The sequence below is a fragment of the Sander lucioperca genome, chromosome 16 (genome assembly GCF_008315115.2).
Source record: "Sander lucioperca isolate FBNREF2018 chromosome 16, SLUC_FBN_1.2, whole genome shotgun sequence".
Classification (NCBI taxonomy): Eukaryota; Metazoa; Chordata; class Actinopteri; order Perciformes; family Percidae; genus Sander; species Sander lucioperca.
In genome coordinates, this window is record NC_050188.1 from 31,019,685 (window position 1) to 31,034,278 (window position 14,594).

At 40.8% G+C, this 14,594-nt stretch overlaps 1 protein-coding gene across 1 annotated transcript in view; it reads right to left on the reverse strand.

Moving 5' to 3' along the window:
• The window catches only part of grin2da (glutamate receptor, ionotropic, N-methyl D-aspartate 2D, a), a 275,179-nt gene that overhangs the window by 34,202 nt on the left and 226,383 nt on the right, over positions 1-14,594 (reverse strand). The window contains exons 11-15 of the mRNA XM_035992896.1: positions 12,136-12,261; positions 10,467-10,579; positions 5,128-5,244; positions 3,689-3,849; positions 1-70 (exon numbers count right to left, since the gene is read on the reverse strand). Of these exons, the coding sequence (XP_035848789.1) occupies positions 1-70; positions 3,689-3,849; positions 5,128-5,244; positions 10,467-10,579; positions 12,136-12,261 (587 nt within the window). The remainder of the gene's footprint in view (positions 71-3,688; positions 3,850-5,127; positions 5,245-10,466; positions 10,580-12,135; positions 12,262-14,594) is intronic.

Consider the following 14,594-nt stretch of genomic DNA (forward strand, 5'->3'; position numbering starts at 1 on the left):
CTTGCAGCCCTCGTCCTTTCTGGCCATATAGTTCAGCACCGCAGCGTCATAAATGAAGGCATCCAGTTTTCTGCAGGGAAGGAAGGATGGAAGGAAGGAGGAAAATTACATCGGAGAAATGGAAATCACTGACCTGGAGCTAAATGACAACAGAGGAAGTGCAACTATAGTGGAGAAAATGACAGAGATGATGGATAAAGCAGCACTGAGACAATGGCTGTCTCAAAAGAAAACATACACAGGAGGCAGAGGAGCTTCTTCCTCGACACCATTTTGCACCAACAGTCAACAGTCGCACAGAGAGCTATTCATCATAGCGGAGGCAGAGATGTCAATTCTCCTCCTGCGATAGCCTCAATAGACCAGAATACAATGCAGCAGCTACAGCAGGGGAGGCTGTGATGCAAGTAAGGTGTGAGTTTCACTTTTCTCACTCTCATGTCCCTCTGACAGCCCTGTACTTTTGTCACTTAATGTTGTTTCATATACGCAGAGAATATAGTTCTAGAAATTAGTTATTAGAATGTGATTCTTCTCATGTTGTATCATTGTAGGTTTCATCCTCTCGCCGCACCCTGCCGGCAGAAACAGAAGAAAGAGAAAAACCTCTTGCATTCTTCCATGATGGTTATCAACACTGCTGCCCTGTAGGAACCACGTCATAACAGAAAGAGCAGCCAAAATGATCTGTGTAGCCTACACACAGAGCGCATTATCAACCAACTCGTAAAATACTGACACTTGGGCAGTGGCTGTCAGCATCAGACACCGACGCAAACACCACCCTTTAGCGTCTGTACGGGACATACCGGGCAGAGCAGCAGACAACGGTAGCGAGTAGTGGGAAAGACCTAAAGTCCGCATTTTACAGTAGGCTTTGGCGATATGGTTAGTATCAAAAATCACCACGTTGTTTTAGACTTCTTATATTTTTTGAGGAAACAATTTGCACATCCAACAATTCTTTTGTGCAGGTGCGTTGGAAAATATCACACACCATCCAGCGCTCTGCTCTTGCTATAACATCACCATTTATTGAAGAAAACCAACATTTCGGTTGCTCTGGAACTTCATCAAGAGTATTAACTTGGTCCAGAGGGACCGAAACATTAGTTGTTGTTTATTTAAATACATGGTGATGCTATAGCAAGATTTTTCTTTTTTCCAAGAATGTTTATATTGAATCCATCACAATATGGCAAATGTATGCATACATTGCAGGTAATAATAATATATAATAAATTAAGTATTTGTTAATTGCAATGCATGTGTTCCACAGTTATGCTTTAAATCAGCCAAGACTATACACACTTAAAATAATGTCTTTTTTTTTTTTATATTTACGATATTACAAAATAAATCCCATAACTAATGATATTGAATTATCAGCCAGCCCTCATGTGCAGCCATTTGGACACATTTTGCAATATTCTCTGTCAAGTTGGAGATATCAAAGCCATTTTTTAAATCCGCTGAACCTCCCCATAGACTGTTAATACAGTCTATGGAACCTCCCTCTCATAACTACAACTAGGAGACTGAAGGGTTTCCCACATAGTTGCTGAAATGTACCATCTGTTCACCGTCACATTCGGCGTTTGACATGTTTGCGAAGTTCGTCGGTTGTCGTAACACTCTTTGGGAAACGAAGGAAAACATGAGTGCTGTTTGCTGTAACAACTATTTGATTAATCCACGAAACAACACGGTCCCTCAAATGTGAGGATTTGCAGCTTTTTACTCTTAGTCAGTCAAACACAAGGGATCTAAAGACTTGATTTTGGACAAAAGTGACATTTTCCAAATTTTTTGACATTTTATAGACAAACAAAACAACTTTAAAAAAAAAAAAAAATAGATGCAACTATAATGAAAAAAAAACATAATTAGTAGAAGTCCCTGATGAAGAAAAAAACAGAAAAGTCAGGTTGAGGAAAAGCTATTGAGCTAAAACAATTCATCATAAGATAACGAATTGAACGGCTCAGCTCAAACTCTCTGATGATGGATCTGTAACTACACCTGCTCTTCTACTTCGCATTCATTTACACTCACACGTGGGAAGCTGCAATGTACAACCCAAGTCTTCCCGGAAAGAGAGGAGGAGAAATGGGCGACGGTGCTGAAGGATGGGAGATTGAAAAGAGGGGAGAGGAGGGTGACAGGAAAAGGAGAGAAAAGAGGGGGCAAGAGATAATGATTGCAGGGAGGGAGGGAGGGAGGGAGGGAGGGAAGTGCAAAGCAGGAGCAAAAGGAGTTGATGAGCTATGAGCACAGAGTTAATGAGGGAGGAGGAAAGGGCCAGAGAGAAGACAGAAAAAAAAGAATTAGGGAGAGGCAGAGGGAGTTAGGGGAGTAGGAGGAAAGACGAGACGGAGATGGAGAGGTGATGTTTGGCGCCTCGGCAGCCAAATCAAACCGGGATCTTCATAGCGCTTTGCTTTGACGGCGTTAACTAATGTTTCCTCCGTGAATAATGTCAGGGCGGAGAGGTAGAGAGAAAGATAACGAAAGAGAGAGAGAGATAAACAGCGAGTAATGAGAGGGATGGTTGAGAGACTGAGGTGAGACAGACAGAGATAGAAAGTAAAAAGAACGGATGAGTGAGGATGATAAAAGGGAATGCATTATGGGAGTTTTAATAACACGGTACGTCAAATCTGCTAAGGACTGCGGCCGCTGCTTGTCTGAATGCCAAAGCGGGTGTTTGCTTGTCCCATTAAACATTTGAACTCTCAACTAACGTCGCATCCCCCTGCCTCCCCCTCCCCCCTCAGGCAAGATGAGTAAGTGTATATTTTATGGCAAGTGATTTGTGTACATTGTGGCCCCACAGGCGGATAATAAACCCCCTCCCCTCGTTGAAGACAAGAGGCGCCTGAGTGGCAGCCAGTGCTGAGATGGCGGGATTTTCCCCCTGCACTGCGGTTGCTGCCAGCATGTATTATTTAAAAGATCTTTTTTTATTTATTTATTTTTTTCCTCCACTTCTCGCGCCTCGTTTAGTAGCCATTATCCCACAGGGGATGCACAGTGTACAACAGATAGCTGGGGCTCCTGAGGCGAGGAAGACCAATGCGCTAACAGGTGGAGAAAGACAAAAGGGTCCCGTAATTGAAACAAAGCGTGGACGCCACAGTTGCCTCAAGATAAAAAAGAAATTTTAAAATATATATCTGTCTGATTTCTTGTACTCCATCTTCTCTAATGGGCAACCCGAACCAGTTTTTTTAAGCGTTTAAGACATCTGTTATATGTGTTTTGCTTCCATTTCTACAAATATATCAATCCACTCCAAACTCCAACAATAGTGACACACAGCGATCCGGTCCAAGTCATCATGACCCACAGAGTTAGGCAACAATTACACATATAATACAAAAGATTAAAACACATCAACAGCCATGACAAAGAAACATGCTCCGTGATATTCTCGAAACCTAATCTTAACTGGCAATACACTGATTTGAACAGGATATACTGATGTATAAAAGAGTTCTTGTGTCTAAACGAAGGGACTCTAAATCGCCTGTTGGAAGGCAAACATTGGTATTCATAGTTTAATACAGGTTTTGGTGACTGTAAAGGCCAAAGCAAATCATTCACACCATTTTTTATCCCCAAAACCATTCAGTGACTCTCCGTGCTCTGTGGATGGGGTCATTACCAAAGCCTTTCCTTTCCTTACCCAGTCTTGAGGTTCTCAATGGCCTCCTCCACACCCTTCTGGTTGTTGCGGATCATGTACTGGTGCATGTTGGGATAGTTGGAGCGGATGTTCTCCTCTGTGCTGCCGTTTGGTACTGTACCGAAACGCAGCGGCGGGTACTGCTCCGCCGGCTGCTGGAACTGTACGAGAAGAAGAGGCGAGTGAAGATTAAAGCGATGGAGGCAAAGAAGGAAGTGATAGAGACGTAGACGTAAAATCCCTGCCGCAGGATGAACTGCACGCAGGGATTCAAAGTCTTCACTATGAAAGAACGGCCTCTCTGCTACACTTTTGTGAAGAGCTGAAGGGGGAGACTGATAACACAGACGAGGTTTTATGGTGTCAGAGCTGTAGGATACAGTTTGGTGGGTTTTACTGAAACTGCACTGAGGAATAAAAGAAGAGGAGAAAGGGAATTATTCACTTTCTTCTGTTTAACTCAAGCTGTTCTCAAGATAATAAGCAAAGCAACTTCATAGGATGATGTCATTTCTCTTTTAAAATGAACATTACATCATGTAAATGCACACATCATTCCAGTGGTGGAATGTAACTGAGTACATTTACTCAAGTACTTTACTTAAGTACAAACTTGAGGTACTTGCACTTTACTTGAGTCCTTTATTTTCATGCCTTTCTACTGTGCTGCATTTCAGGGAGAAGTATTGTACGTTTTACGCCACTACATTAATCTGATAGCTTTAGTTCCTTTACAAATGAAGATTTTTACATGCAAAACACAGTTTATTTTTGTAATAGTTTTATTTTTCTGCATTGAGTACTTTGACTTTTAATACTAAGTACATTTTCCTGAAGATACTTACAATCTTTTACTTAAGTAACATTTTCAATGCAGGACTTTTACTTGTTACAGAGTATTTTTACAGTGTGGTATTAGTACTTTTACTTAAAGGTGCCATAGGTAGGATTGTGAAGATCCAGGATTTAGCCAAAGAATTTGAACATCGACAACTTCTCAGTCCCTCCCCCCTTTCTGCTAAAGCCCAAACGGTCTCCTAAGCCCCTCCCCCCACAAGGGAGAATGAATGAGTGTGCATGAGCAGTGACTGACACGCAGTTTGACCCCCCCCCCCAGCCCTGATTGGTGTACCTGAACAGAGAGCTGTGGATTTTTGCAAATCACACTACAGGCTGTAGGTGGTGCCAGAGGAGCTGGATTATTTTTTAAATGACCAGCTTCATGTAGTTCTACTGGAACATAGGGTCAGTTTCAGCAAATATAGTTTTATAAGTCTTACCTACTGCATCTTTAAGGATCTGAATACTCCTTCCACCAATATGTCATTCTGAATCCTCGCTAAGACTAATTTCTTGCTCATCTACTCATCTATCGCTCCATCTGGGCATCCACCTGTTCACGCATAGATCGACCAGTCACCATTTCTCCCATTCCGTACCTTCTTATCTGACAGCCCTGACACCGTGTCGATGTACTCCTCCTGGATCATGAAGGCAGCCAGGTTGGCAGTGTAGGAGGCCAGGAAGATGACAGCGAAGAAGGCCCACACCAGCACCTGCGGTTGAGTAAGATCAATAAGGGCGTGAGGCAGTCTGACAGGCGTGGAAGTATTTTAAGATTTCAGTGACACTGTTTTCACTTCTTGGCATTTCATTACTAAACCTGCAGCGGCTGCTGTCTTGCCTGGAGGGTAGAGTCGTATTTGTGTGTGACACTTCAGCCGGTTAAAAAAAAAAAAAAAAGTCACTGCATTTTCGGCATTTTATTTTGTCCTTTTCTTACTTGAAATCAGACTTATAATAATGATAAAGTGACATGTTGGAGATTCCTGCGAGGAAATGGTCTTTTTCTTAAGCCCCCCTCCTGACATCGTCATATGTTACGTTTGTCACAGTAATGATTATGAATAATAACAAAACAAAGTGCATTTAGTCAAGCACTGTCTCAAGTCTTTGAGCTCGAGTCCAAGTCAAGTCTCAAGTCTTTGAGATGGAGTCCAAGTCATGTTTTTAATGACCATGGGTGCAGTATCACCTGCATTCAGACTGCTTAAAACACTGCATAGATTCAGGGGCTTGATACAATAAAATTAGATGTGGTTTGTTTTGCTCTCTCATGTGTGGGCGGGCGCAGCAGATACGTTATGTATTATGTTATGTAGGTAGGTTAAAGGTTATGCAGGGAGGAAGTCTAAAGTCTCTGAATAACTTTCAGCTCATCAGACAATTTCTTACAAAATGAAGATTGTTCACAAGTCCTGCATCTCGAGTCTGAGTCAAGTCTGTACTCTTTTGAGGATGAGTCTCAAGTTGAGTCTCAAGTCAAGTCTGAAGTCACTGTGTGCGACTTAAGTCAGGGTTTTTCCTACATAGAGGAATTTTTGCCCCCCACCCCCCAAAAGGTTTTAGCCAGCCTCAAAGGAAAATTACCAGCACCAAAATAAAAAGTGAGAACAAAATAGCGATTCAAATCCTCTCTAAATGTGTTTAAGAGCAATTTAACAAACAGTTGAAGAAGCAGAACATAAACTTGAACATGAGAGATAATCTCAGTTTTATCTCTAGAGATCCTTCCGTTTCGCTCACAATATAAAAGATTTATTACGTCAAAAATACAAAAAGACATGCTAACCGGCAACATAGGATTCCATTCACTATGCTAAGCTAAGCTAGCGCCGGCGCTGCCGGACTAAGACAATGCATGCACTGAGACAAAAATGCGTTTGCCCACCTATATAAATATAGAGGAGATGGTGAATAACCCTATTTCAACAAACGGTGGCGTGTTCTTTTAAGTAACTGATCTAAGTACAATTCCCAATGCTTGATAACACGAGCTGACCCAAATTACTGTAGTACAAATAAAAGATCCTTTGAAAGGTGGTAAAAGGATTTGGCATGAAGACATTAAGCTGTGCTGCTTTTATTGCTGCAAGATGCTGCACTGTTGACATTCAGCCAGGAAGCAAGTGAGAGATGTGGATTAGTCTTAGCACTAAATTTGCACTTGCAGTTGGTGATGTACTGGGCTATTTGCTTCCCCAGTACTCTGTGTTTATGCCAAAAGTTAATTTGCATAATTTCCTTAATGAATAAGATGAAAAATGTACAGTTTAGTGTTTGCAACTGAGGAATAATTAAAAAAATAAGTAATGTTAGTGAATTAGGATTAACCCTTGTGTTGTCCTCGGGTCGATTTTGAAGTTTTTTTATTTCAGAAATATGGGTTTCTTTCAATAAAATTGCCCAAAATGAACACTGATGTATGGAGAGCAGGTGAAATATATGATTACTTTAATTGAATTTTGGGTGTTTCATTCAATTTTAAAGTTTTCACTTACAGTATATCCTGACTAAACTTTGACATAAAGCAGTCTGTGATATCCACTCAACATCCTCTGATCTTAACTATTTTTTTTAAAACTAAAAAATAGGTACAATGTCATAAAAAGTAGGTTTATTGACCACGAATAAGAGCTTTGAAAAAAGTGACAAAAAAATTGGGAAAAAGAGCCAAAAAAAGTTAATTTTCAATTTTGACGAAAGTTAATGGTCGATGGGAAGACAACACAAGGGTTAAGTGTTTTGCTAAAGGACACTTTTATGGAGGATTTGTCCTAACAGAAGGGTTGAAGGATAGACTCCTCGCTTACAACGGCTCCCTGGAGAGTTCCATGACCTTTGGGCCAATGTAAAACCAATACAACTTTAATGTATGATATCAATAATACATGGTTGTCAATTATCAATAGAGTGCATGCTGGGACGATGACCCTGAACAGGCTTATGTAGGAATGAAAGATTAACAAATAAATGGAAGTCTTTTTGAGAATAAGCCTTTATTAAAGCAACACCAAAGATTATTTTGTACCTTAAAATAATGTTTCCAAAATTGTTTCAGTGGTTCATCAACTCGTAACAGGGTGAACAGCACTTCTGCATTTGCTTTGCGGCCCTCTATCGGCTATAACCGCACTATGCAAGTTTGCCAGAGGGTAGCGGATCTGTAGTTGGAATGAGACATATGACAGCGGTAATGGACAATTCTGCTTCCAACCTGTAGGGGGACCGAAGAGGAAAAGTGCTTTGGTGTTGCTTTAAAGATTAAATGTATCTTGTAATCTTGTTGTGTTGCTTGTGATTAGTTATAGTTGTCTGATATGATATTCTAACTGGCATGTGTTGTGAGATCTGGATTTTGTCTTCCATCGTTGAATAAAAGAAAATGGCGTATGATGGGCTACCGAAACATGAATCTTGCTCTACCTGCACGGTGACATAAAGCAAAGCAACAGTTTAACAACAAACAATTCCAGAGAAAAAGAAGTGACAATCTCGCCTCGGACCCCCTTCCGTAAAGTCGTTTAAGCAGCTAATGAGCTCTTGAGATGATTGGGGTTGTTGTGAAAAGCATTTGTGCGACATTAAGCAGAAAAAAACTCCTGTGGCTCCTTGCAGAGGTGGAAAAGCCTTCAACTGATTTTTATTTTTATGTCGTGAGGTGCAGAGAGCAACAGCAGGTATTAAAAAGACCACTGCGGTGAAACAACTGAATGAGCACTCTCGAACTGATTGCACCGGCTCATAAGACTCACACGTTTCAGTTTTTTCTTCATAATAATGCAAATTAGGGATGTGCCACTGTAAGAGGGGAAAAAACTGAAATTGTGAAGTCACGATAAAGTTGTAGATGGAGCGGTATTGTGTTATATTTTCACCTGTCAATACACTTTTCAATCAATGAACCCCTCAAATAGGTAAATACTAAACTCAATGGACTACTAATGCTGATCAGTAAGCAGTGATGTGATAAGTTTCTGGGCTAAAATTGATTGAAAAGTTGAAGATTTTAGATGTCTAGGTTACATATAACAGCATTTTAATCGCAATATTTTAAAGCGAGGCAGGTATTTACCACATGGAGAAAAAAAGATATTTAAAACATTTAAATTCTAAAACTACATTGTTTCAATGGTCAATCATCGAATCAATGCCTTCTAGTGGTTGAGTTGTCCTCCACCTCCCAAATAAAACAAGCTATCAGCCAGTCAAACTAACGAGTCAGTCACTGAGTACACTAACATGCACAATAATATTCCACGTATTATTCCTAATATGACAATATTCCAAATATGTTTCAGGTCATGTAAACAGCATATTCTGTTTGGATATTCCAAATAAGGCCTTTTTCCGAATAGAGCATTTTCCGATGAAGACGTGTGGGATATGCCGGTATTATTTGGGTTTAAGAAGCATGCCTCTCAATCGGGGTTTTAACTAGCCTGGTCCTACCAGACTCTTGTACATATCATTTGTACAGAGTGTGTGGCCTCTCTCCATTGACAAGTGTTAACTTCCTTGAAGACGGGTACTCTGTTGAAGTTTAAAACTGTTGGATCTGCCCAGAGCCACTCTGGATCTGCCATAACCAATCGCTAACGTTTGGTCGTAACGTATGTCATGCGCATGTGCAACAAGAGGGGAGACCGACAACAACTATCGGCTTATATTTAGCATTAGCATCGCTAGCGTTAGCCTTAGCCAACTCCTTCACCACTAACGGAGCGAGCTGGAAAATCTAACTTTTCCCGAACCCCGTGGGGAGGAGGGCCACAACATCATGGCGACCAACAAAACTCAGCAAAGATTGTTCTTGCTCGGGCTTTAACTTCTGGATATTCAGCAGCGTTGCCACAACGGACCGAATAGCTTCACTCGCATCTTTCTAGTGCACGTCCTCAACGTCATCGTTCACAGCCACTCCCTCTGTTCACTGATTGGACCGGTAAATATTTGACCAGAGAAAACCTAAGAATATACCGCAAACCCAGACGGAGTACTGAAGGGAAATGAAAATTGAGCGGAAGTAAGTATGAGGGCGGAGCCAGGCTAGGCTTTAACTGCAGTGTGCGACAGTTTTACGTCCTCTTGCCTGTTTACTTATCGTTTTGATTTCAACAATTCTGATTCCAATTCTGATTCTTCTTTTCGATTCCAGTTATTGGTTCTCGATTCAGATTTGTTGAGGCTTGGAGTTGAAACGGGTCACATGCTTATTTCACAGATAAGAGGAACATTTTATTTTTATTCAATGGTGAGTTTTACCGGGCTATTTCAATGTAAAATAAAGCCACACTTTATAACACTGCTTACTGTGCTCCACGGTTTAACACACAAGCGCCTGGAAGTACGGTGGCCGCTACGGAAAACAAGTCACTCATCTTAAATTTGGAACCGATGATCGGATTCTAAACCAACGATTCCAATAAAAAAAATATTCCATTGTAATTTTTGAAACGATTCCAAGTTCAAACCGGTTCTCGATGCCCAGCTCTACTGTTTCCGGCTTATGGTCAGCTTTGTGCGTTGAACAAACCAACTAGCCAACAGTTTGCAGGGCTGCGGTAGAGATGCATGCTCTAAAGAAAAGGAGAAACACACCTACTTTTAAACAAAATACTTATATATTATAAATGTTTTCAACGGGTTTTTGGATATGTGCAAACATCGCAATGCCAACGTTTTTTAAAAAGGTGGTTGAAGGAATGAAAACAGGAGGCTGTGTTCACATGGTCCAACAAGTCCTCCACCGGTGTAAAACTGTGAAAAAAATCCTATTTTGCATTGGTAGTGTACGTGTACTGTAAACGGGAATATTAGTGGTATATTCACTTTAATTAGCCACGTAAACAGCTTAGTCAAAGTATCATCTTTTTTCGAAATAAGGACAAAAAACGGAATAATATGTGCAGGTGAATGAGTCAGGTGGTGTAATCACCATGATCTTGCTGGTGGTTCCTCTGGGATTCTCCACAGGTACAGAGTTGTTGAAGACCAGCGCCCACAGCAGCCAGACGGACTTCCCTATGGTGAACTTAGATCCACCTGACTCTGAGAGAGAGAGAGAGAGAGAGAGAGAGAGAGAGAGAGAGAGAGAGAGAGACAGACATACATCAAGCATTGAGGAGATTACACTTTGGCTAGTGTCACATTGCTAGACCTTCCTCCCCAGCGCTGCAGAGGAGGGTCTGACTAGTCTACACAGCCTTCCAGGATGGGAGAAAAACGTACTCTGTTTTTTGGCATTTTTTAAATCCATCACAATCGTCTTGGGCGGTGCTAAGCGCAGTTATTTATAATATGTTCATGTTGTGGCAAAAAGGTTTTTCTTTTTTTTAATTTAATTTAATTTAAATAATAAATAAATTTAATTTTTAAAGTTTGGATTGATACCAATCCTGAGTATGTGACTGGCGCACCCCTATCCAAAAGCACAACCAGTTTTATTAATGTTGCTCTGAGTGAGCAGTGTTACCAGATTTTTAAAATTTTGATAACTGTTTTGATTCACAATTAAGGTGGAAAAGAAAAGTTTGTGTTTAATGCATTTTTGTTGATGTTGAAATGGAATTTAAAAGATACGGTATCAAAAAAAGTATCGTTAAGGAACCGGCATCAAAACTGAGGTATCAAAATTGGCACCGGATTGAACGATTTTGAACGATGTCCAGCCCTACATTCTCAATTGTTAAATGTAGTACAGAGTCTGTAGTCTATCTACCCCCCTCCCCCCTCCAAAAAAAAAAAAGTACATTTCAGTGACATGCTGGACACGAACCGGTCTCCTGGGTGTTTGATTTTTTTCAGTATTTGACGAGTTGGGAAGGAGAACAGGTTGGTTCTAGACAAGTACTCCACAGTAAAACTATGTGTGTACATTGCAGGAAATATTGCAAGATACAAACACTTAGCCTAGATTTTTCTTGAAAAAGTGTATTAACAATAATTATGAAATTATATCTACAGTGAGTGCCGTGGGTTAATTTGACCCACAACATAACACATGCAGGCCTACTGTAATTTATTTTTTCAACGCAACTGGTGGTGTACGAGCTTCTCTAGTCGCCACTTATCATATCCTGTTCTTAGATGTTTTGTAGAATAAGAAGAATAGGTAAAAGCTGTTTGTTTGAAAATGATGATAAACGGAGGCAGAGGTGTTTAGCACAGGAGAAACGAGAACTGACAACCGGTGATGAACAAACACCTACCCGTCACTACAGTTCTGTATAATTCCGCTTGTGTTCGAATTATTACAAAGTAATGAATAACATTTCTAAATTATTATGAAAAATGAATGTAGCAGTAAAGAGGATCAGCCAGTAAACAGCTAGAATAAATGATGAACTGACAAGTACTGTAAAAATGTCAAAATCAACCACCATAGCCCCGTCAGTGTTTGTAATTAAAATTAGATAAGCCCGATCGTGGGTGGTGGAGAGATTGTTTTGACTTTTGTTAAGAAAAGTGGGATGCTTTGCATAAATTGAGCACACACCCTCCTCAAATCCCCCCCCCCTCGCTTACATAACTGACAAAGTGACACGTTGGTAATAATGTTGTGAAATGAGCAGTGGCGGTGGGTTGATTGGCGTGCCGTCTCTTACTCTTGGCGCTCTGCAGGCTGCGGTTGTATCCCACGGGGCTGAAGAACTCAAAGATGAAGACGGTGACAGCCACCACCGACAGGCACATCACAAACATCATCACCCACACCGCCGGGCTGTAGGGCTCTGCAACACACACAAACACACACATGCAAATGTCAGATAAAGTTCCTGAAGTTTGCCTGTCATCTGTAAAGTACCACTTTATCAAACGGTAAACTGTCTGTCACAGCTGGACTGTGGACAAACAAACTGTGTCCTGAAACTCAAAAGTTAAAAGAAACCTTGGTCACCCACTGGACCACCTTTTAACGTGTTGCAATAAGAACAGTTAAAGTGGCTTGGTTCAATAACTGTTTGGTGAGTCAAACCACAGTTTGTGCTCTGCTCTTTCTGAAGGCCAATCAAATCAGAGCAAAACACGTAGTCTCGTTGAGTTTCCAATACCACTTGAGCATTAAACATTTGAAAAATATCCCTTTTAGAGTACATTTAGAAGAGATAAAAAAGTGCCATTAATAGGGCTGGGTACCGAATTCAATACTTTTCAGGCACTGACCAAATACCTAAGGAGTAAATCTCATCAGCGTCAGTGAGCCAATACGCATGCAGCATGCTTTTACCAAGATCTAATGTTTGTGATTGGCTGGCTAACGTTACACGCCGTAGAGGCAGGAAGAACTCAACGTTACACAGAGACAGGCTCACGTAGTAGGAGCTGAAAAATAAATAAAAAGAGTTGTGCCGTAACATTGTAATTTCTTTTTGTTTCATAAAATTAGTACAGAAAAAAGTATCATTTAGGAACTGGTATGGAAGTCACAGTATTGGTATCGAACATTTTTGAACGATGCCCAGCCCTTGCCATTAACTTGCGATTAATCGCATAGACAATGCGATTCATCCCAAATAAATATTTTCTGTTGATTGGCAGTCCTAGTTTTTTGGTATTTTATCATTTTGCTTTCAGAAATGAGCTGAGTCATGAACTGCATGACAAAGCAAATGAGCTTACTGTAGTAAACAGAGAGGAAGAGATTGCCTCCCCTTCGTCTCGTCCTGCTTAAGAAATGGGTGCGAGTCTACAGTAGCTGCCGGCTGAGGAAATGAGCAGAGACTTCTGAGATTTGCCAAATTAGTGAGGGATTTTGCTGCCGACGCTGACAACAGCCGCAGTAGCAGCTGTAACGCTAATCAAACAGCACCAGAGACCCGAGCTGAGCCGCTGGGTCGACTCAACAACACCTTCGTCTGTCAGCGTTACATCCAGGAAGAGACTGTATGTCGACATACCAAAGAGCAACAAGCACTGTTTACATAGGAGGCTTTTAGCTGCTGCTCCCCCGCTGAGCGAAGTGCGGTGAGGGAGCAGGTGGAGAGGCTCGGGATTTATCCATTAAACTTACTGCCAGACAGGGTTAATATGCTTTTAAGTCTACCATGAGGACCGAGAGGCTGCAGGTTTTATTTCCATCCAGGTTTGTCGCAGTGTACCCTGTGAAAATTTTGTTCACACATCTTTTCATTCGATTTTGGTTTTATGGTCTATTGATTTATCAGACTTTGGCAGAAACATAAACAAATCATAGAATCATCCACACAGAGAGACACTGTTTGTTTCTTATTCTAAAAAAGCAAAAGAAAAGACCAAACCTAGATGTTTTCAACACTCACAAGGAGGTGAATCAAAAACTCCTCAATATCATAAAATATAATATAATGCCTCTGAGTAGAGGAAGAAGAAGAAAAAAAGAAGAAACGTATGCATGTTATAATAAAACCTTTTTTTTTTTTTTTTAAATCCCTGCCTTTTCAGGAGGATTCACTAAAGACATGGAACATCATTTCTGGTTAATGTTGTATTGAAAACTAGACTGATGTCAGCAGAAATACAATTCTGCCTTTAACTTGTGAGGCTGTGGTTTGGGAACATGGGAAGCCAAAGTCAGAATAGGCCTGTTATTCAAGTGCTGCTTAAATGTCTTGTAATGGACAATAAAGCTTTTCTGATGGTGGTTGGTGGTCACCTGTTGCTGAGTGACTGGCACCAGAAATTGCCATAGTGTTATTCCATTTTTGTTTTAAATGGTGATGGGTGATTGGTTGACGTGCTAGGAACAATAATTGGGTCGTCGGCAAAAAATATGAAGAGGGTCTTTGGGCTATTGCATTTTCCACAACACCAGCTCTGTCACAACTAGGGCTGGGTTTCGTTAGTCGATACATTTAAAGGAGACCTATTATGCTTTTATGCATTTGCTGTCATATCATATCTGTACTGTTAGAATGTCAACAGGAATAACCCAGTACCAAGTAGTATCTGAACTTCTCCAGTCAAACTGATGCAATCCTCTTTGCAACCAGATTTATAAAAAAACGACTATTTGTATGGTTGTGCTCGCAGCCAATCACTGCCAGCGTTCATCAATTTGCGACGTGTGATCGGCCCACTACAACAG